At 54.3% G+C, this 26,194-nt stretch overlaps 13 protein-coding genes and 1 non-coding gene across 14 annotated transcripts; 4 read left to right on the top strand and 10 right to left on the bottom strand.

The window, feature by feature from the left end:
• Window positions 1-855: 855 nt before the first annotated feature.
• On the top strand, window positions 856-1,863 carry BU26DRAFT_561535 (uncharacterized protein; the record flags this gene model as incomplete). The annotated part of the gene is made up of 3 exons (XM_033832923.1): window positions 856-1,108; window positions 1,155-1,505; window positions 1,562-1,863. The coding sequence occupies 3 exons, from the start codon at window positions 856-858 to the stop codon at window positions 1,861-1,863; spliced, it is 906 nt and encodes a 301-aa protein (XP_033686734.1).
• On the bottom strand, window positions 1,611-2,877 carry BU26DRAFT_242276 (uncharacterized protein). The gene is made up of 3 exons (XM_033821033.1): window positions 2,488-2,877; window positions 2,255-2,418; window positions 1,611-2,195 (listed from the first exon to the last, which is right to left on the bottom strand). Exons 1-3 carry the CDS (start codon window positions 2,733-2,735, stop codon window positions 1,906-1,908), a joined length of 702 nt encoding a protein of 233 aa, XP_033686733.1. The 5' UTR covers window positions 2,736-2,877; the 3' UTR covers window positions 1,611-1,905.
• On the bottom strand, window positions 2,847-4,871 carry BU26DRAFT_242223 (catalase-domain-containing protein). The gene is made up of 5 exons (XM_033821032.1): window positions 4,693-4,871; window positions 4,597-4,642; window positions 4,409-4,544; window positions 3,364-4,361; window positions 2,847-3,313 (listed from the first exon to the last, which is right to left on the bottom strand). Exons 1-5 carry the CDS (start codon window positions 4,699-4,701, stop codon window positions 2,958-2,960), a joined length of 1,545 nt encoding a protein of 514 aa, XP_033686732.1. The 5' UTR covers window positions 4,702-4,871; the 3' UTR covers window positions 2,847-2,957.
• A 698-nt stretch (window positions 4,872-5,569) lies between these two features.
• BU26DRAFT_422597 (uncharacterized protein) lies at window positions 5,570-6,871 on the bottom strand (the record flags this gene model as incomplete). The annotated part of the gene is made up of 2 exons (XM_033823469.1): window positions 5,570-5,946; window positions 5,998-6,871. The coding sequence occupies 2 exons, from the start codon at window positions 6,869-6,871 to the stop codon at window positions 5,570-5,572; spliced, it is 1,251 nt and encodes a 416-aa protein (XP_033686731.1).
• Window positions 6,872-8,675: 1,804 nt separating this feature from the next.
• Window positions 8,676-10,325, top strand: BU26DRAFT_242284 (uncharacterized protein). The gene is made up of 2 exons (XM_033821034.1): window positions 8,676-9,487; window positions 9,542-10,325. Exons 1-2 carry the CDS (start codon window positions 8,847-8,849, stop codon window positions 9,936-9,938), a joined length of 1,038 nt encoding a protein of 345 aa, XP_033686730.1. The 5' UTR covers window positions 8,676-8,846; the 3' UTR covers window positions 9,939-10,325.
• Window positions 10,326-10,618: 293 nt separating this feature from the next.
• BU26DRAFT_516492 (uncharacterized protein) lies at window positions 10,619-15,260 on the bottom strand. The gene is made up of 2 exons (XM_033828341.1): window positions 15,233-15,260; window positions 10,619-15,181 (listed from the first exon to the last, which is right to left on the bottom strand). Exons 1-2 carry the CDS (start codon window positions 15,248-15,250, stop codon window positions 10,712-10,714), a joined length of 4,488 nt encoding a protein of 1,495 aa, XP_033686729.1. The 5' UTR covers window positions 15,251-15,260; the 3' UTR covers window positions 10,619-10,711.
• A 214-nt stretch (window positions 15,261-15,474) lies between these two features.
• On the top strand, window positions 15,475-16,022 carry BU26DRAFT_561529 (DUF543-domain-containing protein; the record flags this gene model as incomplete). The annotated part of the gene is made up of 3 exons (XM_033832922.1): window positions 15,475-15,555; window positions 15,764-15,916; window positions 15,966-16,022. 3 exons carry the CDS (start codon window positions 15,475-15,477, stop codon window positions 16,020-16,022), a joined length of 291 nt encoding a protein of 96 aa, XP_033686728.1.
• Window positions 16,023-16,887: 865 nt separating this feature from the next.
• Window positions 16,888-18,660, bottom strand: BU26DRAFT_548533 (uncharacterized protein; the record flags this gene model as incomplete). The annotated part of the gene is made up of 2 exons (XM_033831949.1): window positions 17,138-18,660; window positions 16,888-17,007 (listed from the first exon to the last, which is right to left on the bottom strand). The coding sequence occupies exons 1-2, from the start codon at window positions 18,380-18,382 to the stop codon at window positions 16,888-16,890; spliced, it is 1,365 nt and encodes a 454-aa protein (XP_033686727.1). The 5' UTR covers window positions 18,383-18,660.
• A 446-nt stretch (window positions 18,661-19,106) lies between these two features.
• Window positions 19,107-19,551, bottom strand: BU26DRAFT_242183 (uncharacterized protein). The gene has a single exon (XM_033821031.1). The coding sequence runs from the start codon at window positions 19,441-19,443 to the stop codon at window positions 19,189-19,191; it is 255 nt and encodes an 84-aa protein (XP_033686726.1). The 5' UTR covers window positions 19,444-19,551; the 3' UTR covers window positions 19,107-19,188.
• Window positions 19,552-19,658: 107 nt separating this feature from the next.
• Window positions 19,659-21,130, top strand: BU26DRAFT_561527 (Sodium:dicarboxylate symporter; the record flags this gene model as incomplete). Its single annotated transcript, XM_033832921.1, has 2 exons — window positions 19,659-19,923; window positions 19,971-21,130. The coding sequence occupies 2 exons, from the start codon at window positions 19,659-19,661 to the stop codon at window positions 21,128-21,130; spliced, it is 1,425 nt and encodes a 474-aa protein (XP_033686725.1).
• A 301-nt stretch (window positions 21,131-21,431) lies between these two features.
• BU26DRAFT_516490 (uncharacterized protein) lies at window positions 21,432-22,066 on the bottom strand. The gene is made up of 2 exons (XM_033828340.1): window positions 21,795-22,066; window positions 21,432-21,743 (listed from the first exon to the last, which is right to left on the bottom strand). Exons 1-2 carry the CDS (start codon window positions 22,028-22,030, stop codon window positions 21,596-21,598), a joined length of 384 nt encoding a protein of 127 aa, XP_033686724.1. The 5' UTR covers window positions 22,031-22,066; the 3' UTR covers window positions 21,432-21,595.
• Window positions 22,067-23,266: 1,200 nt separating this feature from the next.
• On the bottom strand, window positions 23,267-23,347 carry BU26DRAFT_t17. The gene has a single exon. It is a non-coding gene; the product is annotated as a tRNA-Thr (tRNA).
• Window positions 23,348-24,180: 833 nt separating this feature from the next.
• On the bottom strand, window positions 24,181-24,756 carry BU26DRAFT_589983 (uncharacterized protein; the record flags this gene model as incomplete). Its single annotated transcript, XM_033834747.1, has 2 exons — window positions 24,181-24,421; window positions 24,494-24,756. The coding sequence occupies 2 exons, from the start codon at window positions 24,754-24,756 to the stop codon at window positions 24,181-24,183; spliced, it is 504 nt and encodes a 167-aa protein (XP_033686723.1).
• Window positions 24,757-25,006: 250 nt separating this feature from the next.
• Window positions 25,007-26,050, bottom strand: BU26DRAFT_242164 (uncharacterized protein). The gene has a single exon (XM_033821030.1). The coding sequence runs from the start codon at window positions 25,799-25,801 to the stop codon at window positions 25,256-25,258; it is 546 nt and encodes a 181-aa protein (XP_033686722.1). The 5' UTR covers window positions 25,802-26,050; the 3' UTR covers window positions 25,007-25,255.
• Window positions 26,051-26,194: the final 144 nt, after the last annotated feature.

Raw genomic sequence — 26,194 nt, 5'->3', positions numbered from 1 at the left:
TATATGTCGGCCGTCCGGCTGCCGTGCAATGTCGCTGTTACTGGGTACTCCGCTTGCTAGCACGGCATGGAGCGCATCCGGAGTCAGGGTCGGTTGGATGTGACTCAACGGAGCGATATAGAATCATATTCGATATGTGATGAAATCCCGCTCCCTTGACTGTGGATGAAGACAGCGCCGTGGAAGCAATCGTCACGGTACTTCACCGGGTACTTTGCTCATGCAGAGGGATTTCAACCCCACTCGTCATTCGCCAGCAGTACGAGGGCTGATTCTCCGGCGGTGTCCGTCTCAGCCAAGCGACAACCGAGCGCGCGGCGAGATCAACGTCCATATTGCATCTTGACGCAAGCCTCGTACCCCATATTGGCTGCGGCCCGTACGCTGGCGCCTGCATTCTCCGATTGGTGTACAGGGTGATACTGCGATCGACGATTTGATAAGAGTCTCTATGAATAGTGAATAGCGGTAGCCCTGCAGAGATACTCATATGGGCTCGACGAAACTCCGGAGACATTACCCAGCGTCTGGATCGGACGCCTTGATCGGACCGCGATTCGACCTTGTTACGTCGTGCAACGTCAATATAGCGGGTCGCTTGCACGATCCTGCCCTTTGGAATAATATGGTGGGAATATCAGCGTTGGATAAGGTGACAGCCTGCAGATGAGCCATTATCGTGACGGGATGGCTTAACGGCTGGTAAGATCGGGTCGTCAGCCGAAGGACAGTGAAGGGGAATCTGCCCAGTTCCAGCTTCTGCGACATTCTTTTCATTCGTTGGGTTGTCGCCTTTGGGTACTTTCGATCTATTTCGGGTCCTTTCTTTTGATATTCTGAGATAAGGGCAGCAACATGTGGAAAGTCCGTCCTTCGGAGAAAGCGCAGTACCTCCCGGTGGTGGAAGAAACCGAGAGCGATGGGATGCTTTCAGGAAGACCAAGCGACGTCCAAATCCAAGAAGATTGCAATGGTTCGGGCAGAGGCCTGCTATGGTCGCCGTGGATGCTGCATATCATAGCCTTCATCTGCTACAGCTTCGTCTTCGGCATGATGTACCGGAATCCACAAAGTAACGAGCGCTGCGTGGAGAAGCACTCATTATACTGTCAGTAACTTTCCAAATATGTAGACACAGACTAACCTTCCGCCAGCGCCCGCCCTCGAAGCTGTATCCGACGACTACAAGCTCGTCCGCTTCAATCTCAGCGCCATCTCGCCGTCGCCCTGGGCCGGCCCGCCCTCGGCGTCCGTCGACGCCGCCTGGCAAAAATACACCAATCTCGGCGCGCTCGTGCTCTCGGAAGAAGACCTAATCCGCACCAATGGATCGCGATATAGTGCGAAGGTGCCGAAGGAAGTAGGCGACGGGTACATCGCGCATGTCGAATGGTACCATCAGCTGCATTGTGTGTATATGCTCTGGCAGCAAACGTATCCGGAGTGGTACACCGAGGAGGCGAAAATGAGAGAGGAGGAGCCAGAGCTGTGGCATGAGCATCTAGGTACACCCGACACCGCCCTATCCCCATGGCCATCCATCCCACTTACATGCCGCTAGACCACTGCGCCGAGACTCTCCGCGCGGCAATCATGTGCCACGCAGACGCCAACGTGGTGCCCTCAAACTGGGTCAAGGGCCGACACTGGCCGCATCCCAACTACAATCTCGACCACAAGTGTCGCGATTTCGATGCTGCGTATCAGTGGTACTACGAGCATCAGGCGAATCCACCGCCGGGGTTTGAGATGTTTGCGAGGCCGGAGGAGGGTGGGTATAGCGAGTACGATGATCTGCCGTTCGACCCGTTTGATAAGGGAACGGTGGTGCCGCTGAAGGAGAAGGCACCGAAGACGGAGTAGGTAACGGAGTTCGCGTCGACTGTATATAAGCATAGTTGAAGATTATGACCTCGCACTCTTCTTCTCCCTCTCCATCCACCGATACTTCAGCGGGTACTCCCTCTCCAAACTCTTCCACTCCTCATCCCCTTCCACCTCCTTGCCATCCCTCTTCAGGTCCACAACCTCCACCGTGCGAAACCCAAACCTCTCATACAATTGGGCGCCCTCCACAGTCGCCTCAATGAAAGCCTCAACATCCATTTCGTCAGCCTTGTCGACGCCCCATTGGAGTGACATGCTTGCTGCGCCACGCCGGCGCGCCGCGGGCAGAGTGATGCAGATATCAAGCCCTGTCGAAGTGAGTAAGAGGAAAAAGCAAAGGAAAGGGGGAAGGGGTTCAAGGACGCACAAACATGAGGACACTGGCAACGAGCCGCAGCCTGACCATATCGCGTGTTGATCAACCACTCAGCGTACTTCCTCAATTTCGTATCCGCGGGGAGCCACGTAGCGTCGATACGCGGCAAGCCCTCCGCGTACGGATTATGATCGAAGATCTCCCACTTCGACGCACTGCCTCTGTTAGCCTACCATCGCAGGCCCCTCCCCTCTCCAAGTATCATCTAAGCTCGTGATACATACCTCACGATCTGCCCAGTCTCCTCATCCACAACCTTCATCCAGTGCTGCGTCTTGCTCGCCTGCCAGTCAGCCAGATAATTCTTGCGTACTTCCTCCATGCCCTCCTCGACGGTGGAGGTCGACCATGCGCCGATGCCGGGGAGACACAGGTCGACGAAGGGGTCGTGCGGGTCCGAGTTCGCGGAGTAGAGGACTTGCACGAGTCCAGGCATGTCGGAGTAGGAGGCGGGGAGGAGTTTGAGGCCCATTGTAGCGAATTGACGAACTTACTTCAAAGGGTGGGGAAGGAAAGGAAAGGAAAGGAGAGGCGAGGTGGTAGGTCTCGGTTAAATAGATTAAAGAGGGGATACTGGACGCCGCACGGCCAACCATGCGTAGGAACAAAGATGACGGTGCAAGTTTAGAGGACTCGCACGAGAGATAAGAAAAAGGAACTAGCAACGCCGCAGTAAGTGAGACGAGAGAGCTCGCTAATACCCGCCGCCGTACGCCGCCATAAACCCATATGGCGCTTTCACGTGATCCGGACCAATATGGCTCAGCTCATCCAGCCTCTTCTCCATTCTCTTTCCGATCTCTTCGTCCACTTTCGCAAACATCTTGACGGCTTCCTTCTGCACCTCCGGCAGTGCCTTGCTCAGATGCCCACACAGGTTGTTGATGAAGTTCTCATCGTCTTTCGTATCAAGGTAGATCTTCCACAGGTCGCGCGCTTGCTCGAAGTCTTCGTCCGTGACCTCTGAGGAGTAGGCGGAGACTCTGCCGACCCATTCGTCGTGCGCGACATCTGCGGGGCCTGACTTGATCTTGCGGAAGGAGGAGCGGACTACATCTGCGTCAGCTTCTGGACGGTGGAGGGGAGAGGAAGTTGCGCACCGTAGTCCGGATCGCTGCCATAGTTCCCGTTGATGCACCCCGGTCCATCACGCTGATACGGTGAGTACACATACTTGGCCTTATTGCACGGAATCTGCTGGTAGTTCGGTCCGACACGATACCGCGCAGCATCGGGGTAGCTGAACATCCTCGCCTGGAGCATGATGTCCGCGGACGGCCCAATGCCAGGAATCATAGTCGATGGCGAAAATGCAGCTTGCTCAATGTCCTGAAAGTAGTTATCGGGATTCTTGTTCAGCGTGAGCTTGCCGACCGGAACGAGCGGATAGTCCTTGTGCGGCCAGATCTTCGTCGCATCGAAGATATTCCAGCGGTAGTTCTCAGCTTCCTTCGGATCCATGATCTGGAGATACATCGTCCAGGTAGGGTAGTCGCCCTTCTCGATGGCGTTGTAGAGATCCTTGACGTGGAAGTCGGGTTCTTCGCCCGCTAAGCGCACACTCTCTTCGTCAGTGAGGTTCTCAACGCCGGCATCGGGCTTGAAGTGGATCTTGACGTATTTAAAGGTGCCGTCCTCGGGATTGCCAAATTTGAAGGTATGGACACCATATCCGTTGATGTGGCGGAGGGAAGCGGGAACACCGCGCTGGCCAAAGAGCTGCATGAGGCAATGCACGCCTTCTTGATTGCTGTTGTGGAAATCCCAGAACATGGAGGCGTCCGCAACATTGGTCTGCGGATGGCGCTTGTGGCTCCTGTTCAGCGAGGGGAACTTGATTGGATCGCGGATGAAGAAGACGGGCAGATCGTTGCCGACGATGTCGTAGTTGCCCTCGTCAGTGAAGAACTTCATAGCCCAGCCGCGAATGTCGCGCACTGTATCAGGGGATCCTTTCTCTCCCGCGACTGTGGAGATGCGCATCAGGACTTTGGTCTTTTTGCCGACTTCCGAGAAAATGTTGGCTGAAGTGATGTCGGTGATGTCTTTCGTGCATTCAAATTCGGCCCACGCGCCTGCGGCTTTGGCGTGCACTACGCTTCGATGTGTTAGTACGTAATAAACACGTTGGACTGTACTACTCGCCGTTCGGGAATCCGTTCTCGCGGAAAGTGGGCAAGCGTCTCGATCAACTGCGTATCTTCCAGAAGCGCAAGGCCACCACCGCGCACCGTAGGTCCCCGAAGGACCGTGGATGTAGTTGGATCCTGGACTGGGCGTCCTATTCACAACTCCGTTACCCAACGCTCAAGCCCGACAACAGCGTAGCGTACCTTCGGCAAGGGTGTAGACGGCCGCGGCTTGATCCTGATTGCGTAGCTACTTTCATTAGCCACACAGCTTAAATCTTCCCATAATTGCATACATACCGAAGTCATGGCTTAAGATTTGAGACGCAATGGGTTGCTGCTTCAGAGCTTGCCATTCTCCTCGGCGTCTCCTCTCCTTATATTCTCCCATATACCCCAGCACTACGCTCAACGATGAAGTCATAAGAGCCTCATTGTCCATTAGGACGATGATAAATGCTGCCTGTAGCCTATCATTCAGTCTCTTTCCGCTGTAGCACCTCGATTGCAGGGTCGCGGAGACGGGCGGGATGCGCTCATCCCGGATAGGACATGCGCGGCGAACAGTGTGCTGACGTTTTCAGGGAGGTGCGTAGAAAGCTCCCTGGTATTTTGCTCGACATGATGCTGAAGGCTTGATGAGCAGTTGATGACGAACCCCGCGGATGCCGTTGGTGGGGCGGAGATGGTTCGGGGCGTTACAGCCGATAGGCCGAGCTTCGGAAGGCGGCCGGGGTTAAAAGTACAGACACTTTGTATTTCACGGAACGTCTTTATAGGTCTTTCAAGTAGTCGAATTATAGTCGCGTAGTGGCATTGACGTGGTGGAATGGCTTGCTCGGTGTATAGTGATGATAATCCAGCATCTTCGTAGGTTCTGATAGCAAAGACAGAATGTGGAATTCCACCTGCGGGAGCACGAAGCTATGATACGACAGGTTAATTCGCCGGATGCGAAAGACATCCAAGTGCTCACGGATGTGGATTTCTGTCCACCAGACTCTGTGGAGGTAGGCATTCTGTGTCTTTTTCGATCTTCAGTAATAGAAACACCGTAGACAGTCTTCCCCATAATTCCTCCAGATCAACGAGCCTGATCCTCTCCCCGAGCTGGAACCCACTGTGAAGCACCTGTACAACCATTATTAGTAAATATGCCAGGGACATACGGCAAGGTCTACGTACCGGTTTCAGCCAGACCTTCCAAGACCTTGGGATCGAGCCCTTCACCAACTCTTTCCCCAACGATAGCGAGGCTTCCGTCTCTGCGCGTCTCTACTCTCAGCCTGCAAAGCTCGGCGGCGATCCCAGTTATTACATAACCCCACAGTTCCCGATGCTCCCTCATTACCTCGCCCTCGAGCCGAAACTTGTCTCTTCCCTCCAGCTTTCCGCGCCGCATTGCCGTGATCTCATCCATTATATAGAGGAGTTCAGGTTCACTGCAACGCGTACGATCGAGTGCGTGTCGGTAGGATCGTACGTAGCGGCGAGTTACGTCAACGGCTCCTTCGGACGAAAAGGCAATACAGTAGGCGAGTTTCTTGCCCCACCCTGAGTAGTTGGTTAATAGAGGCATCATGGCATAGAGTTGAGACAACGTACCTTCCGTATAGAGCCGAGGCTTGTCCCATGCTTCCTCGCAAGGGTCAGCTTGAACCCAACGCCGCCGGTGCGTAGAGTACACCTCCGTCCAAACATGATCCTCCGAGTTCCACACCCATCGGACCCTACACCCGATAGCGCGACAGAGCATGCCAAAGCAATTCGCCCATTCTCCATTCCGCCCGCACCGTCTTTGAAGAAGGACGAAAGCATCGTTGTAACGCGGGAATCGTTCATAGTTGCCGCAGGCTTCGTGGGAGCATTTGTAAAGCTCCACTTGCTGCGCACCAAATGCGAATTCTTCCGGAGTAGGTTCCGCTAAGCCCACGGGGACGGTAGGCGAATAGCACCTCTGACAGGCGGGATTATTCACCCAAGTGAAGAAAGTCCTCTTAAACCAGCGAAGCAGTGCTCGGACAACGCAATCTTGGTAGCCCCAGGCTGGTTTCTTATTCCGCCCTAGGCTCTCTGCTTCAGCGCGCAGTCTTTCGGACTCATCTTCGGCCTCGTTGTATATCTGTTCCAGAGGGACCGCCTGCAAAGCCTCATCTAATAGCCCGGGGTTTTCCCATCTGAGCGGTATGTTAGAGAGACGATGAAGCATGTTGCGAAACCTCCGAGAACGGGCATCCTGTGGCGGAGTTGGCACAAGAGGAATATTGCGCAGGGATGAATAAGAAGGGGGGGCGTCGGGCTTCGCAGTTGGTTGTATCTGGGTGCGTTCTCTTGGAGAACTCGAGACTGGGGCATGGACTCTTGACGCCGACAGATCGTTCATGCGCTTCAGACTGAGGACCTGCCGGAACCGTTCAGTCATTTCTTGTGCTAAAGTGGCTTCGGCTGAATGGTCCTGCGTGGGCGTAATCGGTGACATCCGTCGAGGCGGGGTCGTAGCGTTGACAAGCTTGGGCGGTCCACTATCGATCGGCGCATTGTGCCGCTCTTTTTCGTTGTTGAGCCCTTCTACTCGTGGAGTTTTATTCTCGGATTTGAGACTCCTAGTGCCGACGACGGGCGCAGACAGGTCCGCCGAACCGGCCTGGCATTGATCTTTTCCTAGGCATACGGTGGGCTCATGATGTAAGCGCTGCCGGATGTCTTCAAAAACCTGGTCTGCTGGAACTATATAGGCGGAGCCTACTTCTGGGGAGCCTGCAATGATATGACCGTGGAGCACACCGGTCCTGGGATCAATCACCCAAGATCCGCAATCGCCTTTGGCGAGGGGTCGACCGAAAAATCGAACAGAAGATACCTCCTGGTACCTCGAGATACATGGCGGTCGCACATATACCGGGGTTCCAAGTTTGGAGCAGGCCATGAAGCCGCCCGATGCGGTGAATGAGACGAGCTCCGAGTCCACTGAACTGGGAAGATTTCTTGAGAAGCGCCCTAAGGCAGCCAGGTAGGATCCAGGAAGTGAAATGTGGCCGTCATCTAGAAGATTGCAGTCCGTTACCTCGATTAGCGCGTAGTCCAGCTCCGGTCGTGGCCCATCGCTGGATGTGAGGACGAGTTTACCGATCGGTGACGCAGTCGCAGGTAGAGCGGAAGATGGCGGCTTATACTCATCGGAAGACGCAACCTCGCATTGGGTGCTAGAAGCATAGTTTGTCCCCTCAAGCATCGTGGCAGACGCATGGTCGCTCGTCGAACTTGTGCTTGAGGACCTGCTAGAGCGTATGGACCTAGAAGCTTTACTCCCCGCATCCGACGGCTCCGGAGTGCAACTGCCCCTGCTCGTCATTTCCACATCATAATCGTCGTCGCTGCCGTCGGTAAAGTAGAGCTCCTCGTCGTCAATAGCAGTGGTGGCAGCTGACCCTGCTGCGAATGCGTGAGCAGCGGTCATAAGGTAATGCTTGCCACCAATACGAAGAAGGCCACCAGCCGTCGCTTTCTGTATGGAACTGGTGGGCCCCGAGGTTTGAATGAACAGCTCTGTGCCTGGCGTGATGCGTTTCGCAGTGCAGTATACCACCGGCTCCGAGGCTAACATTTCGGGATTCGGTACAGCCGCACCTTCGCTCTGCGATGCTAGCTGAACGAGTTGGTTGTAGTCTGGGGCACGCGGAAGGTGTTTGAGCGCGATACCGGGATAATCGGCGAGGATGTTGCTGTCCCTAATGGTGTTCCGCACGGCTTTGCGATGAGCCACCTCCTCGCAGCAAAAGACAATTGTAGGCACCGCTGTCTCCGGTGCAGTCCCGACCATGTAGATAGACCACGTTACCCACCTGGGGAGCGGCTCGCTGAAATCGTTGAGATAGTCCTTCATCGCTCTGCCAACGCACTGGAAGGCGGACCGCGCCGGGCCCACAGCTTCCCAGCAGCTCTGGGCTCCGATTTTGGTGATGAAGCGTCCGATTGAGTCTTGAGGGTCTGGCCAGGATGCTTTGGAGGAGCTGTTCCTCTCAATCGTGCTGCGGGAGGTCCGGCTGCGTCGTATTCTGGCGAGGGCATTCATGGCTGGGATTGGTCGGGAAAGCGCAAGCAAGGAAGACATCAATACCGGAGTCTACTGCGAGAAAGCCATGGAGCCGGTGATGATGTCGATACTTGGGAACAGCAAAGTGCCGACGATGGCGGCGCTGCGGTTTTCATTTTGATCATGCATTCTGTGGCGGTGCGGCTGAGCTGCGCGACGCGTCAGTCAGGCGGCTGCGCCCACGAGCATGCAGAGCCAAGGAAACGATGACGATGCCGATGGAGTGATGGAAGTGATGGATATAAGCGGAGGATGCGCCGTGATGAGTTTCGTGGGAGCGACCGAATGGTGTTGAGTTGAAAGCCATCCGCTGCCCCACGCCGTCTTCATCACTTCCCCTCTGTGGCTGGTGCGCTTCCGAATGGCTTCCGTCGCCGCCTCCCTCCTCGAGCCGCTGTCCGCCTCCACCAAATCCGCCGTCATCGACGCCTTCTGGGGCCCCATCCCCGCCCGGCTCTCGCGCAGCTGCGACGACTGCCAGCTCGAGCAATTCTGGGAATTCTACACCAAAGAATGCGAGCACGCGCTCCACGACGGCGGGCGGCACGTCTTCGTGCGGACCCATCAGGACATCCTCGACATCGTCGCCCTCCTGAAGAAGCAGCGGTCGCGCGATGAGATCCGCGATTTCCTGCGCTGGAAGCTGACCAACGTATACCCGAACGAGGACGAGCTCCTCGACTGCTCAATTGACCTCGCCGCCGGCCTTCTGCTGATGATCGACTTCGGCCATCTGCACTACGGCTTCTCCGGCAGGCTCCGGCTGAACTGGACCAAGGGGCCCCTCAAAGACTGCCTCGAGCGCCACTTCTGTGAAGCGCCGGTCCTGGGCCATCAAGGCGTCAAGCTGCAGCGAGTCTTCAACGCGCTCAACCTGCAAAGGATCGCGGGGGTAGACATTATTCCCACGGACAACCTTGCGGACCACCTGCGTCTGACGGACGACGACACGAAGCTGTACATATTTCACCATGCGTCCGTTCTCAAGTGCCAGTCTGCCAGGTATGAGCGCTCCCGGACAATTAGCGTTTGGGAGCTCCAGACTGACAACAGCAGCTCCATCTTGCCTGCCGACCTCGCCGAAGAAACCCTCCGCACGCTCGCGCTCCTCTTTCCCCAAACCGATACCCCGACGAGGAAATGGCTGCGCCGAGTGATCCCGATGCTTTCCCTCGACCCTCAATTGCTGCTGTGCGGACACCTGAAGACTGACGACCGGCAAATCGAAAACTTCACATACTGGCATGATCGCCTGGTAGTGTTGAAGCAGGTGTTCGATGAGGCGACACCACAGAACATGTCTCAATGGTGGCACGACAGGCGGAACGGCGTGCAGTGGTACACGTTCTGGGTGGCGATAACCGTGCTTGGCTTGACGCTGCTGTTTGGGCTGATACAGAGCGTGGAGGGTGCCATGCAAGTCTATGGGACCTTCTACAGCGGTGCGAAATGATTCACGACGTGCGCCATAGCTAGACACGCCCGTGTCCATTTCACGGTCCACGGATTCCAGGCACCGCCGTTACCAGCACTTACCCATCGGCCTCGTGCTCCCGATGAGGCAGTCATGTACGCGAGTTGCAATACCCGTTGCACCCGATCAAGCCTTGCCAGCATGAGCGTTCCCGCAGATGCAGTCCTCTCCATTGGAGAACCAGTCTTATTCAGCCAGCCGGGTGAGCTGGAGAGACTGCTTTGTACAGGCTGGACGAAAAGAGAGGCTCTCTTCTAAGCAGAGCCACTGTCCTTGCTAGGAACTCCTGATCCGGCATTGTCCCTTGCCGCTTGCGCACCCTCTGGGTCCGTCTGTCCCATGATCAAACGATGCTGACAATGATTGGAAGCCTCCAGGGTGTCCTCTCAAGCAAGTCCACGAGGCGAAGAAGCGCAAGCATTCATGTTCTAACTATCGAGGAAGCTAGGCTTAGGGTTTCGTAGCCACAGGAAGCTGAGATAGAAATAAATAGATTAGGCAGATAAGCAATCGTAGAGCGGTTCATACAGCATTGCAAGTCGGAGCAAGCGTCTCCATCGATATTCCGAATGGCGATAGAAGACCTAGTTCGCAGAAGACCGATGATTTTGATCTTGGAAATGGACAAATCTTTACTAAAAGCTAGTGAAACGGGGCTACCTTCGTGTTCGCCGCAATGCCGGAATCTGTCGAGCTCCATTGCCCGAGACCTACAGGGTCCTGTTGAGAACGCCCGGCACGCCAACTCACAATCACGCGCCGTCTCTCCCAGGCTCCCTTCTCCCATTCGCCCTCAGCCACTCCGCCCAGAGCCCTCTCCAAACATCCCTCGTGCTAGTATCCAGCCCCGCAAACATCGCATCCAAGCCCGCTCTATCCATCGCCCCAACACCCACAACCTCCCGGATCCCCGGCATCAACTTCTCCCTGACCTGTGGGTCTAGCCTGCCGTTCAACTGGAAGCGGCAGAAGGAGCTTAGAAGCGGATATACGTACTGCGAGGCGTATTCGCGCGCCGCCTTGACAGGGTCGTTGAGTTCTTTCTTCGAGCCGGCGGAGCGAGAATGGTGCGATGGTCGCTGGACAGACGACTGGGTGGGCGAGCAGAGCGTGCTCAGGACGCGCGTGTATTGGGATGCGTTTGCGGGAGTAAGTCTGGTGGATTGGAGCCACGGCGGCAGGGCGGCGTGTCGACCTGCGTTCGGGATGAAGAGGCAGAAGAGGAGATTCTGCAGGAGCGGGAGAAGGAGGTGAAAGCGGCCACCTAGTCGTCCGCGATGGAGAAGGAGAAGCATGCGGCTCGTTTCACAGAGGCGTCCAAAGATGGTTGGCGCATGTTCCGTGGATAGGCGAGAACTGTGCCGTGAGACGAGCTTGACCAGGACTGTGAGCACGCACTCGATGCTGTACTGTGTTGTGAGAGAGGGTTTGTCTCGGATGATCGTATTGACGCCGTCGAGCAATGCGTTGCAAGCTGCGTGATTTGGACTCTTGCCTAGGAGAGTGCATACTTTGGGGAGCAGCGCAAGTTGTTGCTCTCTGATGGTTGCATCATCGCCTTGCTTGTCTTCAAAGGTTGCCAAAATAGTAGCCAGTATACGATACGGAGATGCTGGATCACTACCAGGGCCGCTCTGGGTGCATACGGTCGCTAGAGCTAGCTTCTCCAGATGAGGAAGAGGAAGCAATACCTCTCTCACGGCATTGAGGATGGCGACCTTATCTTTGGCAGTGAGGGGCTCGTGGAGTAGGCTCACAGAAAAATGTATGAACTGTTTCGTGTCGGGATAGAGTCGATACCTCGCAAGAGTGGTATGAAGGCAGGGCCAGAGCGTTGATGGGACGGCGGGGAGGGTGGCATCGCAGGGTGTGCTTAGAAGATGCCGCAGAGGTTCTCTGGATTCAATCCACGCCCGGAGCGAGGCCTGAGCGTTCTGGAAAATGTCTTCATGACTGCGTAAAGTCTGAAAGGGAATATCGTTGAAAGCTTCTAGGATGTGTTCGTGCGACGCGGTCTCTTCCTCCAGGCAAGCAACTAACAAGGACACAAACTGACCAGCCGTGAGCAGCATGCCCTCCTTGTGTGTGGCGAGGAGTGTGCCTCTAAGGACAGCGAGCCTGGCCGGGAAGCACCTGCGCGTCTTCTTGGTAACCGACACGATTTTGCTTCCGTATGTCTCCAGAAACCGCTTGTTCTGTTCCTGGTCCTTGTTCGGAATGATATGCCGAAGCGTAAGTCGAGCCAGATTCAGGAGGAGCGATAACGAGGAAGGTGTTTCAAGCTGGCCGTCGTGCAGTCTTTGAGCCACGTCAAATAGAATAGAGCCTTCCGAAGAAACCTTGGCTGTCGCGTTGGGCACTTCCATGAGATGGACCATGATACTGAGGAGGGCGTTGACGTCTTCAGGTCCCGAGGCTAGCATGTCTGTGATCTTGTCTAAAGCAGCTTCTCGTAGTTCCCGGGATATCGACGAAGGTGTGAGTTGGAGGAAAGCGTCGATTACAAGTGTACGCAGTCGCTTGTCATCCTGCGTAAGAGCCTTCAGAAGTGCTGTCATATAGGAGGCCTGAAGAGAAACACTTCCGTATGCAAACACGCACTGAGACAGAGCCTGGCTGGTCTGCTCCGAGAAACCGTTATCGAACTTGGATATACTCGAGAGAAGGCCAGATAATGACGCTTGGCAAGCATCTCGCTCGAAGCATTCTAGGAGCTGCGCATATTCGGCGCAGAAGATCTCGGTCATTTTGATGAGCTCAGTATCCCTGAGCTGGCCTGGTGAGAGGGATTTGAGAGCCTTGCGCAACTTCTTGCGGATCAGTTCCTTGGTATCGGGAAGAGCCCGCAGACAGTCACAAGCAGTGAACATAAATGCCAAGGCGGTGGAACGACTGTACGAATCAACAGAAACTTCGGTCTGGTCCTTTCGACCTCCGACAACGTCTCTGGACGCCTGGTCAATAAGCGGATAGAGAAGCTCTTGTTGGGAAGAGGAGGACCCGTGAAAGTGAGTTGGCCAAAGGGCGATTAGAAGCTGGCTTAGGGTCATCCATGATAGCCCAAGACTAGACGCTGAACCGCGGTGCTCATATTGGACCCGCAGAGCGTACGATTTCCATAGAGATAGAAGTTCGGCGTGGACTGCTTCAATCGTTTCGTCCGCCCTGACTGATCCCAGCATAGCTTGTATAAGAACAGCGCTACTGAAAGCCTCCGCGGAGAAATCGGGTGCTGCCGACTCTTGCTCGTCCGCTTGTATTTCAGGTTCGAGCCGCTTGCTGTGCTCGCGAAAGAGCTTTGAAATCTGCGTTGGCGTCAAAGACTGCTCAAAAAAGCCAGCCAAAGCATTAGCGAGGCCGCGGTCTTGCCAAATTGGTGGTGTTAGTTCTTTCAGTGGACGGCGGTCGTCCTGTGCAATCTTGCACAGCTGGGTATCCCATTTCCCGAGGAATCCAGTGAGATTCCGGTTTCGCGCGAACGCAGACATGATTGGAATGACGATCTTCCCAGCTACTGCCTCTCGTCCAAAATGCTCTTCCTTCCCATGAGTCTCGGCCAAGGTCGGTCGATCTTTAGGGCCGTCAACGACCATTTTGTCGTCATCCATACGATTGCCGTCGTTGAATGTAGTTGCCGAAATCTGCTCAAAGAGGAACTCGGCTAGATCGTTGGGCCTGCCGCCGGAGGTAGACGGTGAGGATCTACTGTCCGGTACGAAAATTCCAGCGTCAAGGTCGATTAAGGCCGCAACGAGCGACCAGTGAACGACACGTTTCTGCTTGAGCGGAAATTCGAGGCCGGAATGGAACCAGAGAAGGTCTTTTATTATTTCAGAGTCGATACTGATGTCGTGAGAAGCAAGAACCTGGAGCGATCTTTCAACCACGACGATGGACGCTCTAGGTGTCACGAATTCTGGCGGCTCAAGCGAGCAGCCCGCGCACTCGACGAGCGCAACAAACACGGCCTGTATCCATGGCTTCTCCGCGATCCTGCTCCTGGGAGTGCGCGCCGGCGATGATCGAATTGCTAGATCGAGTAATTGCGGGATAGCGGCAAAAAGCGGATTGAAATATGTCGGCATAGGCTGACCGGCATCCTCGATCTGGGCGGCTTGTAAAAGTTTCGCACGGAGCGGTGCAAGGTTGGTTGAGAGCAGCTCCGCTTTGAATCGTTTTGCTCCACCCTCTTTAGCAGTTTCTGTACTTGCGTCATTGAAGAAAGCAGCTCTTGATGGTGCAAGTATATGCCTTGCGAATAATCTGTCGAGAGCCTGGCTCGCATACTGAAGGGACTCAGGTGTGTTCTGTTGTTCAAGAGCGAATGCTCGAAGCGTTTCCGATAGTATTAATGCTGGGATCAAGCATTCCGTCGAGAACTGTTCTGTAGATGGTCCCGAACCGTCCTTGTCGATGGAGCGCAAGTCCCAAATGTCCATGACCGGTGTCAGATCTAAAAAGCCCGCAGAATTAGATCCAATCTGGCCTGCTAGCACTTGCACAAGCTTTTGCGTAGCATTTAGCCAGTACTTGAGAATCCTTGCTACTTGGGCAGTCTCCGTCTTCAAAACCATTTTCATATGTTCTCCCTGGACGGCTTTCTCGCCCGACTCATGCGAGCTGGCCCTATCTCTTACAGACCTGACTACCGCGGTGGCCGCTTCGAAGAGTTCCGCCTGAGGAGGCTCTTCCCCGGCCGCCCTCTTTGAAGGAGTGCTTGTGCCCGAGGAGCCTCGCTTCCGTTTCCGCGAGGGTTGTGGATCCTCATATACGGTCTCGCTCGAGTCAGACACATCTCGGGGGTGTCTATCATGTGGAACAGGTACAGGCTGGATGGTGGCATCGGTGCCAAAACTCTCTTCCAGCGTTTTCTCGAAGATTGTGAGAAAGTCGGCATCTCGGAGATATGGTGCGCAGCGGGATACCGGGAGAACATGAATCATCCAGTCTGTGAGCCTCCATGTCTTCACATTCGCTCTCGCCTGGGCGCCAACATCCTCTGTATTCTTGAGCTTGTCCAGGAGCCATCGCAGAACCCATTCTGCTCGTGCACGAACAAGGCTCTGAATGACAGCCAAGCGGCTATCACCTCGTAGCGTCTCCCAGTCATCGGGAAGGCCTATTATGCGTGCAGCCCGGTGGATTTGCTCGTTTATGTCGCTAAAGTCCTGGTTGATGGCTTGCAGTCGTGGGCGAGTAGGCGCCGGGACTGTCTCTGGGGGCTAGCATCCTGGTTAGCTTCGTTTTGCAAGCTCTGGACGCGTTCTATATACCTGGATCATGGTCGCCATGTTGTCGTCCGCTCGTGGTCAGCGCGAAGGCGAGCGACAGCGGGGAGCGTTCGAGGTCGAAAAAAGTTTGGATGACATAAGCATTTTAGCGTGCGCAACTCCGAAGCTCTTCCGCCTCCGCATCGCCAGAGGCACATCAAGTACCACCCCCAATCCCGCCCCATCTCGCCGCTCGCGGTCAATACCGACTCCCAATAGCTCAATTGATCGCATATCGCTTCGACATGGCCGACGAGTCCCCCAAGCCCACAGCGCCGGTGCCGCGAACAACCCGCCCCATGAGCGAAGCTCTGCTCAACGAGAAGGTACTGTCCTCGGACCTATCGCCGGCCAAACTATTGGCATGCGCTTCGGAGACGGGTTCCTGAGCTGCATGTCTGCATTGATGGAGCTTTGCCGCTCAATTGCTGCTCCAGCCGGCTCACGCGACTGCCCTCTTCGACCTCGGTTGCCCCTGCCGGATAGGCTTCAGCTGTGTTTTCGGCTCTTCAAATGCTAACATACATTTCACAGTGGGATCGCTGCCTCTCCTCGATGCTCATCCGTTCCGGCCTCGGCGTATCTTTCGGCGTTGTCTTCTCCGTCCTTCTGTTCAAACGACGCGCATGGCCGGCCTGGGTTGGTCTCGGGTTCGGGGCTGGACGTGCTTGGGAAGAATGCGATAATGTCAGTAACCCTACACTGTGGAGGAAGGTTGTATGCTGATGAATGACAGTCGTTCAAGCGCACGGCGGCACCCTCGAAAGACGGACTGCGAGTGATGAGGCCATAAGAGTGATAGAAGGAATTGGTGCTTCAGCTTTCGGCGATGACGTGCCGGAGCATTGGTCGAATTTCTGTGCAAAATATGCTGTACAGTAGGGCATGGTTATAGACGCTTTGAGGAATCCATCACTGTATATTTGGGCTCTGGAGGATGCGAACCTACTACGTTGAATGGTCTACGAGCTTTCGTCATTACAACTCAACGGACAGGAGATTGCTCTCGCACCTCTGGATCCGTTGACTTTGTGTAGCAGGCGTTGTTCGAACAAATCACGGTCGCAGGTCTCGCTGGTACGCAGTTGATTTCTCCACAATGTTCGCGCTAAACATGCGCACGGACTACCCAAAGTCGAAACGCGTCGCCGTTCACGTCGTCTTAATCTCTGCATCACCGCGACACTGACCCAACGGCATGGGCTCTTCCTCTCCGATCTCTTCTTGGAGCTATCACTTCAGCGAATGAGCACCGTCTTCGTCTCACACTGGCGAAACTATGCGCGAAGGTTCCCAGCGCGCTTCTTGTAGCGTGTGACGAGCTATTAATCAGTTCCGAGAATCTAAGCACGGTCGCAGAGGGCTCTGATACAGTCGATGATATCAGCAAGACCGCAGGCCAAGGGGAAGAGAAGAAGGCCAGCGCAAAAAAAGCGAGTTGAACCTGGGTTGAAGCGCAAACGAGCGGACTACTGTGGAAGGCGGTAAGCAATTTGCGTCAACTGCGAGAAAGAGTTTGATACCACGGGGAATGGATCTACGACGTCCGCGGACTCGATTTCAGAAATCTCGTAGTCTAATACGAGACGGATATTCTTTAGCTCAAAGAGGACGCTTGCGGTTAGTTTAACTACAACTACGGTTGGGGGCCCATGAACTCAGAGTTCAACCGGCTGCGGATAACATTGGCAAGGATCTGGATTGCAGTGTGATGTTATGATATTAGGGGTGGATCGACCGCCGGGGTCGCTCATCGAGCACAATACTTGAGACAACAACTGGAAAACGTATTGAGGGCGACAAGAAAAACTGCAAATCAGCGCACCGCCCTGTGAGTTACAGATGCCTCCAGGGCACCCGGAGTCATCGACATCATGCCTAGCATGGAAGACAGGGAAAGATACTAACCGTTATGGGCGGCTGTGGCGACGGTGGAGCCATGCGCGCTGGAGCGAGCGGGACCGCTTGCATCCTCGCGCTACGGATATGCGATTGCTCAGACTCGAGCGGTTCTAGAGATCCCGTCTCGACTACCTGCTCAGCAGGTACGTCCGGAATGGGAATATGTTCGGCGTCCGGCAGATTCTCGCACGGTGGTGGCGGGAGGATGAGGATAGGCGCCGGGCGCTCCTTGCGCCTATGCAGAGGCAGAGAAGAAGGTATAAACACATTTTGATCCGTCTGAGAACTCCCCGACACCGTGGAACCCGTGGGCGAGGTCGGAACCCTGAAGTGGCTCAACTCATACACGCCCTCCTTACGCTCTTCCACTTCAGAGTGCTCGGATACCAGGGAATCCGTAGGCGAATCAGGCACGCTGAAGTGACTGAACTCATAGCCACGGCTAGGCAGCGACCTAGGTCGCGGCCTTCTAAACCCGGGCGGCATCCTAAAGCCTTTTTTGAGATATTCAAAGCCCTCCGGTACTCCATCCGGCTTACCTTGCACTAACTCTTGTAGCTGGTCAGCATTGTGGCTGATGATCTCCTGGTAGAATCCAGTCTCTGGCTCGAAGTCGACCAACAGGTCAACAATAGTTCGGAAAATTCCGAGCTTTTCTAGCGCATTATTGCTCTTCTCGAGGAAGAACTCCAGCACCCGCCGATACGTCTCCACCGGCACATTTTGCGTGATATAAGTGCGAAGATGTGGGAGCCACTGTAGGCATTCGGGGAAGTCCTTCAGGAAGAGATACCCATACTTCTCCGGACCGTCCGGCCGCAACACCTGTCGCAGCCATTCATGCTCCAGATACGGCACTCTACCCCGCATATATGCATTCCGCTCAAAATCCTCGCAGATGAGCATTCCATGCTCTAGCTCCTCCTCCAGCTGCACTTCATACGCACTAAGCTGATCCCAGTGCTCGTCCGAGTACTCTGATTCGGTAGACTCGTCTGCACCACCAGTGAGCCCCAGAAGGCCACGTCGGACCCGACAGTCACCGCAGTACCCTAGATCCCAGTTGTGTAAGAAAATAATGTCCTCATCGTCGACGTCTCGTGCGGGGAGGGGAAAGCAGCTCGGAGGCGCCATGTCGATGCCTTGGCGGCATGCGAACATTCGCGCGGTGGAGCAGAGCGCAGTGCCAGAGGGCGTGGTGAGGAGTTTTCCGTGGCCGCATTGGTAGGCTATGCGGATGAATTTGCACATTGTGGGCGAAGAGAGCGGGCAGTTACGAACTTTCGAGGTGGGTTAGGGTTTACAGGAGTGCCCTGCAGAGTTGTTGACGGAGGTATTGGTGCGGAACGGCGCGAGTTTCGGTTGGCCTGAAGGGAGCTAAATATAAGGGAGGAATACTAACGTTCTTATGCTGTAGCATACTAGCACAATGCTGCCTCTACGGACCTACCAGGCAGTGAGAACTCTACATTGTGGATCCTAGATCGGCGATCATGCACAATGTGCATTCAGAGCACCTTGAAGGTACCGGATGAAGAGCTTAGTGCTATAAAGACTCCGGTGTTACATATTATCTTGAACGCTTTCCAGTGGACATCTGGCACGTGTTAGACACAGTTCTGGCATGTACGCGGGGTTTGGTAGGTGTTCCGAATTAAGCTTAGCGCAATACTTAAACTTGGAAACCTTGGAAAAGTCTGCTCTTTGGGCTGCTCTTCGAGTCCACCACGGCATCTATCCAACACAGCGGGCGCGATCTTTATCTTGCTCGTATCGTATCGGCCCCAATTTTTTGGGGAATCATGTTGGCGAACAGCGATAGCAAAGCGCGCATCCGACGCAGCCCTTTTGTGTGGAGCCCCTGGTCCCTCGAGGTCCCCGTCAGGTTCCATATGCCATAATTTCCCGGTCTTGGAGCGTGGCAAAGGTCCCAGTATCTTCTAGGCGAACAATGGCGGGTAGCGTCGGGCTCCACAATCCTGGTCTTCGGTTGGGGAGCGACAGCAGGAGGAAGATCCGCATGGCGTAGGCATTCTTGAGCGCTGCGACGTTATCACTTAGCATACGCAGGTGGAGTCCGGAGAGCGCGACAGCCCAGAGCGCATCCCCGCCTTTGCGTTTCTAGCCAAGCCCGTATTGTTCTTGGAAAGTGGAACGACTCGCGCTCCGCTCCGCCCGCCAACAAAGCCAAGTCGCCGCATTCTAGCCCGCCCAATCAAGGCTGTTCTAGTGTATACATTGGATTTCCAAGACTTCATACCAAGCACACCACAAGCACACCACGGAAGACCGGCACACGACCTCGTCTCCATATCACCTTCCTGTCTTGGAGAAGATGCCGAATGCTGAGAATTCCTGTGCCATGTCCTTCTCGTTCAAGATAGAGTAATGGGCTGAGGCAGCTGGGCGGCGAGCTGGTGGTCGCATTCTTATCTCTTGGGCCTGGCTGCTGGGCCCAGTATAAGATGGAGGGCATGCCCTGTTGAGCGCCGGGACGCATTTATCCTGGGAACACAAACCCGGCACAATGGAAGAGAAGACGATCAAGCAGGACGCTCGCGAGAGCTCTCCCATCTCCCCGCAAAACGCTGTGGAGCAAGGCCAAACGGAGAAGAAGACGCTGTGGCAGCGCGTCAAAGAGCCTGGCTCGGTATGGCAGATCATCATCGCGGCGCTGCTCGCCATCATCATCGGCCTGGCTGTGACGACTTCTGTCGAGGAAGTACCTGAGGCTGCTATTGCTCTCCTTGCCATCCCCGGTGACCTCTGGCTGCGCGCGTTGAGGGCTGTCGGTGAGTCAACAATAGCCTTCAACCCTTGCCGTCGCTGACGAGTGTAGTTCTCCCTATGATCGTGACGGCTATGATCCTCGCCGTGCAGCGCCTGCGCAACATGTCCTCTGGTGGCGCTGGTCCTCTCGCTCGGTGGACCATTGGATACTACGTCGTCACGACTCTTATCGCCGTCATGCACTCCGCACTCCTCGTCGGCCTCGTCTGGTCCAAGCAAATGGACACCGTGTCCGGCGACGCGCTTGCACTTTCCGAAGAAGACCAGGAGACCGTCGACGAGCGTGAGGCCTTCACCGTCCACGAAGTCGTTGTCGACATGTTCTACTCGCTCATCCCCCAGAATATCGTCGATGCGCTGGCGACGGATGCGCTGCTCTCGGTCCTCATCACGAGCATCGTCGTGGGTTATTGCATCCGTCCCGGCTCCGCACTGCTGAGAGCTGTGGAAGAGGTCGAGCAGATTGTTATCAAGATCATCGGCATCTTGATTAAGCTCGCGCCCATCGGCGTCTTTTTCCTTATCATGCCCAACCTCTTCAAGCTCGACATCAAAGAGATTGGCGAGAACCTGGGCATCCTGATCGGAGGAACGCTTTGCGGAATGGCAATCCACCTCTTCATTATCATACCCATCATCTTCTTCGCCGTCACGCGTCGCAACCCGTATACCTTCTGGCTCAAGAACTCGCCGGCCTGGATCACCGCGTGGGGTACTGCTAGCTCTGCAGCTACTCTCCCGGTTACCATCCGCTGCGTATTGGCTCGGGGAGTTCCTCTCACCGTAACGGAGTTTGCCGTACCTTTGGGCTGTCTGATCAACATGGATGGAACGGCCATCTACTTCCCCATCGTAGTCGTGTTCCTCGCAGCCACGCAAGGCATAACGCTGACCGGCGCAGACTACGTGGTCGTGTGTTTGCTCTCGACACTAGCATCCATCGGCACGACACCCATTCCTTCCTCTTCTCTGGTCCTAACAGTCATGATTGCCGGCAGCGTCAACGTGCCGATCACCGGAATGTATGCAGTGGTCGTCGCGATCGATTGGTTCTTGGACCGCTTTAGGACCGCCGTCAACGTGAGTGGGGATATGTTCGCTGCTATGGTTATAACGAAGATTACTGGCATCAAAGATGAGGAGGGTACTGTGAGTGATGATGCTCTTGCCATGCAGGAGAGGGATTTGCGGGACGGAGAGCGTGTATAGCGCAGCGTCCGATCGAGCGTAACATGGTATTTGACAATCTTGGAGGATGACAGTCCTTGAACGGCTTGAATGAATGTAAAGTTTTTGCAGCCTAATCCTAAGTGGTTTATTTGCCTGCGTTATAGCCCAGGTTTTTGCCTGTGCTCTTCTGGATCATGGGTTGATTAGGCTTTCAGCCCCAAGACAGACGCACGATGACGTAGCTTCCGCTTATCGACACCGCTCTGTGCGCGTCTCGACGAGAACCCTATACACTTCCAATTCTTGGCCACCCAGGCTCATTGAGCTCGGTCTCACTCCTTTCCCATGATGAGTATAAAGTTAAAGGAAGGTTAGGTGGGACGCTGACGAGCATGTGGAGAAGTCAAGATTGTAGGCAGTGCAATTCCGATCCCATTACAGCTTCTATTGTTTCCGCTAGCTGCGTCTAGGTTCCACGTTTCCTTCCCGCAAAACCCCTCACGCTTACTCCGTCGTACACCGATAGCTGCTCAACTTATCCTCAAAGTTCCTTGTGCTTCCGGCAGGCCCGTTGACTGGTGTAACCGAGAGGTCAGGGTATCCAGGGTAGCCAACGTGGAAGAAGTCACCATTGGTATCGCAATTCGGGTTGCTATGTCTCCATCAGTTTCATGTCGCTTCCGACAGGGATTAGAGACCTTACACGAAGAAGTAGCAGAAGCTGCCCTGGTCAGGCCCAGCCGCGCTGACCTTGTCGTTGAGGTCAGAAGCGAGGGGAACGCAGGTACCGCTGGGCGAGTTGATGTGCACGCAGTAGCCCTCGAAGTTGCGGTCGTTGCAGAGGTAGACGCCGGTGTCGGCGCGCTTTTCGACGTTGATAGCTGGGGCGGCGAGGGCGATTCCGGAGGCGAGGATGGCGATGGCGGCGGAGAGCTTCATGTCGATGGGTGGATTCGGGGGTGAAATCTTCGGAGGCTTGAGAGAGAAGATGTACTGGGTTGGGGTTGGCAGTGAACGAGAAGTATGAATGAGACTTTATAGATCTCGAGTTTTGGCTCGTCTGCTGGAAGTTCAGCTTGCTGATTCTGTCACTCCGCTTCCATGGCCGGATTGGGAGCCATATTCGCGGTGGCCGAAGTTCGTTGTGACTCCGCGACCGCAACAATATTGGATGTACGACAATTCTTTCCCACTATCCTAGTAAAAGAAGGATGAGGGGAACGGTAAGGACGCACAGCCTCACGATTCTACCTGCCAGCTGACCCAGGGATCTCACGGTCGTAGGCGGACCGGGCGATGGTGCTTCAGTTTACGTAAATGTCATGCTCAATGCACTGATCCGTCGAACCGTCGGTCGCCGAACTCTACTTCTCTGGTATAGCAGGATGGTATTTATTTTATTGTGGTCAACTGGTTTCTCGAATGTGGAAGGTCGCAGGCGTTTCTGTGGAGTCTCAGGCACAGATGTAAACGTCAGCACGATTTACACCCATGCCCGCTGATGCATCAGCATCGCTCACGAGCTGATTTGCAAGAATAATTTATTGGATGCAGCAATGCCAAAATGAGTAAGCAGACATTCGATATTCAGCGCTGAATAACCAAGTGGACTTGAGCGAAAGGTGCGGTGAACTGGAGCGTGAGGCGCTGGACGGTGTACGGGCGTTACTAATTCTGCGCCGCTGCTTTCTGAGCATCTAAGGGCAAACTCGCGGCTCACTCAATCCATGAACGCTATAGTCCCTGAAAGACATCTAAGCTAAGTTGTCCAACGTTGCAGCCACTCGGCCTCCATTTCTTTGTAGATCTGGCGACAGGACGAGAACAGCCCACTGGATAAACGAAGCAATGCGTGAGAGGTAGTAATGCCGACCGCTTTGTAGGTTTTGATGCGAAGCTCACTAGGTAGCGAGAGTAGGGGCGATTGCGGAGCCGCCATGATCCGAAGAGCGGCTTGCTTCGTAGCAACTAAAATGTCAGCAGCACTGACAAGTTGTGCGCTCCTTATATTATGGGCTTTGTTTGGACGTTGTTTCTTCTATGTTACCTCGCAAGTGGGAGTATTTTCGCAGTATCCGCCTGGCAGTTACTAGAATAGTTTCGAAAGTGTGAATGAAGCCACAAGAAGAAATGGAAGATTCCCTATAACTACTTCCCGCAGATAGCCAAAAAATCTGCTTCGTGACGGAATTGAACCGTCGATCTTCCCATGATGCACAATACGAGTGGGACGCTGTACCACTTAGCCAACGAAGCCTTTGTTTAGATATTTCCGAATTTTGGCGCTAACGAGGTCTTAAACGCCGCTCAAATCCGCCTCATACGAGTGCAACTGCCTTATTACCTTCGCCCAGGTCTCCTGTTCTCTTCTGTACGTCGGAAGAACGGCAGGGTAGTGGACTGCCATGGTATTAATGGAAATTGGTGCACAAGGCGTGGCAATGTGCATGTATTACTTAGGTTCAAATTACTACACGGGATTGAAAGGAGATAGGCAGATGTTGGGGACAGCATAGAAGTCATGGCGTTCAATATCAGCTAATACATATTTGACGTAGGGTGGAAAGCAGAAAGAGTCGTGGAAAGAAGGTGTTTGACCGGTACCGTGAGCTGCGAGGAAGGTACAAGTGAACATCATAAGAATCCTTTGCGAAAGATGATCGCGCAATCCATGAAAAACGGAGAACTGCCGGTATTCTGGTTTCTCTGCATCTCTGGGGTACTGGCAAGATGATGGTTAGCAATTAGGGTAAAGGTCAGCACGGGCACCCACCACATCACCGCTTTAATGAAAGGCAAATTCTTTCGATTGTCTTTTGTAAATCTGATGTGCCTCGTAGTGCATATCTATATACATCGCGCTGAGCACCTCGTCGTACGATTCGCTCCCACCTGTCCTGGATTCAATTTCCATCCCCATGTCTCCACCAAAACTGCTAGCTACCGTGTCAAAAGCGGGCTTTTAATGCCTTAGACTGATAGAAAATTTATAAGGTACTCTATGCGGCTTCCCTACTGCGCCGTTGTCTATTCCTTCCAGAAACCACATCATCTTAAATAAACGGCCAGCCAGCGGCCGCACTCGATCATCAACACCTTCTTACAGAGAGGATCTCGTCCGAGATATACTCCACAGTGAAGAATTCTTTGCCTCCAGAGAAAAATAGAGGATTGGTTTTCGGATGGTCTGATTGAAGAATTCCAAAGTACATGGCTCGGCTCTGCCAAGTGGCTAAAGGACGCCGTATCGGCGTATCTACACCATCGTGATTTAGAGTGAAGGTGAACCGTGGCAATGTCTCTGATAGACTAGCAAAGAAGTCCTTCAGGCTGGTATAGGTGTCGGGTTGCCTGTCGCCAAAGGATTAGGGACATCCGATATCGATACATGCAGAAGCACACAGCCGAGCCACAGGAGGCATTACCAGAGGACTGTCAAATGGCCAGGCTTCCTTGATACCGTCGAGTAAGTAGTTGAACTCCGTCGCCCATTCGGACTCGAACTCGGCGTAGATCCGTTTGCTAGAGAGGAGAAAGCCTTTACAGTCGTTCAGTGCGTAGGACGTGGGCGCATTAGGCAGTGTCGACTGAATAGTATGGTGGTAGACCTCAAAGCGCAGCTCGGATGGTAGGCGGAGAAAAAGGGTTGCGGGAGCGACCGCCATATTGGACAGATGAGGCAAGTCGATTCCTGAGTAGGCTATATGCAACCAGTGCCCCGATGTTGCGGGATGCGAGCGTGGGGTGAACAAGCTTTCCTGACCCAGGAAGGGCTTATATATTTTGAAGAACCATCTCGCCGTGAATGGCTTTTAATACAGTGACGGAAAGCTACTCTTGGCAAATAATACCTTCATTCAGTATCCGCTCCAACGCGTTCGCTAGCGTACGTGCAACCATCCCACATTGGGGTGGTGAAAGCCCCACTTATTGATAGCCCGCCTGATCTGTAGGCGCACTGAACTAACTTGTCTTCTCCATCGTTCATCTTCTTCGTAAGGCTAAGGTGAAGGCGAAAGAGAGAAGTTTGTTGGTTTGTAGGCGTACAAATGGAGCAAAAATACGGAATGGGGGTTACTGTAGATGCTCCCAAGAAACAACTGCGAAGAACGGTAGCGGAAGCTATGCAAGTAATTCTGCAATTGCCGCTTGACTCTCCGAAGTTTAGATGATCCAATGAAAGCGCGAAGCACCGATCGGCAGCAAACAGACAGACGACGAGCCCACTATCACGCCATCGCCCCCCTCCATCACATCATCGCTATCCATCCTAGAATCTTTTTCGATTCGCCCAGTCGTGTTGGTGTGGGGATCTCGGCATCCGGCTGAAACCGGAACGCGTGTTTGATCGCCTGGACGGTGTCTTGAAAGCCCTTCAACCATTCCGCTTCGAACTCGGTGTAGATTTGCTTGTTTGAAAGAATGAAGCCTTGGTACTGCCGGAATGACATTGAAGTTGGCGGAAACGAAGGCGCAGAGAGGATAACGTTTTCGTAGACTCGTACACGCAGCTCTGGCGGAAGGGCCAAGAATGACATCGTTTGCTGCTTTACCATCGTTGAGGTACTGATGGAGGTGAAGTGACGTGCGGAGAGGAACGAGGCCTCGGAAAAGACGAGCATTTGTAGCTAGGCATAGGCGGCATGTACGTTCTGACGTGATTTCGTTGGAAAAATCGTCTTGCGCGCTATCTGTGAAACTAGTGACCATAGAAGACAGACGCCTCGTCCCAAGACCCCTAACAAAGAGTTACCCGTTGTAGCTGGTGATCCGCTCGCGTGATAGGCCACTTCGCTTACCCGTTTCGTCGCACTTACATGCCATGGACTTAGGCGCCCAGCGCTTAAATGTGGCGCTCAAGGGTATCCAATTGTCTGTCCAGCTCTCAACGGTACATATACGCACACGGCGCACTTTCAATTTCAGGCCTCAGCATTGAAGACCTACACGATCGCGTTGTTGATGGGTTAGTAGGCATAGCCGAGGGTGTTATGTCAGGCCTCAGCATTAGGCGTATCCAAGGCGAGTCACCGTGCGTCGCGTTCACCTCATGAGGTCATGCCTTATATTTTTGATGGGCAAGCGCGTAAATGCAATGGCGGC

Source organism: Trematosphaeria pertusa (assembly GCF_010094035.1).
Source record: "Trematosphaeria pertusa strain CBS 122368 unplaced genomic scaffold BU26scaffold_4, whole genome shotgun sequence".
In the NCBI taxonomy this organism is placed as follows: domain Eukaryota; kingdom Fungi; phylum Ascomycota; class Dothideomycetes; order Pleosporales; family Trematosphaeriaceae; genus Trematosphaeria; species Trematosphaeria pertusa.
The sequence above is the reverse complement of the archived record's forward strand: the minus strand, read 5'-3'. Positions and strand labels throughout refer to the sequence as shown.

Coding starts and splice junctions, on each gene's coding strand:
- BU26DRAFT_242284 (XM_033821034.1), top strand. CDS start 8,847: ATGGCTTCCGTCGCCGCCTCCCTCCTCGAGCCGCTGTCCGCCTCCACC. Junction 9,488..9,541: donor CTCAAGTGCCAGTCTGCCAG/GTATGAGCGCTC, acceptor TGACAACAGCAG/CTCCATCTTGCCTGCCGACC.
- BU26DRAFT_242164 (XM_033821030.1), bottom strand. CDS start 25,801: ATGGTCACTAGTTTCACAGATAGCGCGCAAGACGATTTTTCCAACGAA.
- BU26DRAFT_242276 (XM_033821033.1), bottom strand. CDS start 2,735: ATGGGCCTCAAACTCCTCCCCGCCTCCTACTCCGACATGCCTGGACTC. Junction 2,419..2,487: donor GAGACTGGGCAGATCGTGAG/GTATGTATCACG, acceptor TAACAGAGGCAG/TGCGTCGAAGTGGGAGATCT. Junction 2,196..2,254: donor TTGCCAGTGTCCTCATGTTT/GTGCGTCCTTGA, acceptor TCACTTCGACAG/GGCTTGATATCTGCATCACT.
- BU26DRAFT_242223 (XM_033821032.1), bottom strand. Junction 4,362..4,408: donor CGAGAACGGATTCCCGAACG/GCGAGTAGTACA, acceptor AACACATCGAAG/CGTAGTGCACGCCAAAGCCG. Junction 3,314..3,363: donor TGGCAGCGATCCGGACTACG/GTGCGCAACTTC, acceptor ACGCAGATGTAG/TCCGCTCCTCCTTCCGCAAG.
- BU26DRAFT_516490 (XM_033828340.1), bottom strand. CDS start 22,030: ATGAAGCTCTCCGCCGCCATCGCCATCCTCGCCTCCGGAATCGCCCTC. Junction 21,744..21,794: donor AGCTTCTGCTACTTCTTCGT/GTAAGGTCTCTA, acceptor ATGGAGACATAG/CAACCCGAATTGCGATACCA.
- BU26DRAFT_242183 (XM_033821031.1), bottom strand. CDS start 19,443: ATGGAGACGAGGTCGTGTGCCGGTCTTCCGTGGTGTGCTTGTGGTGTG.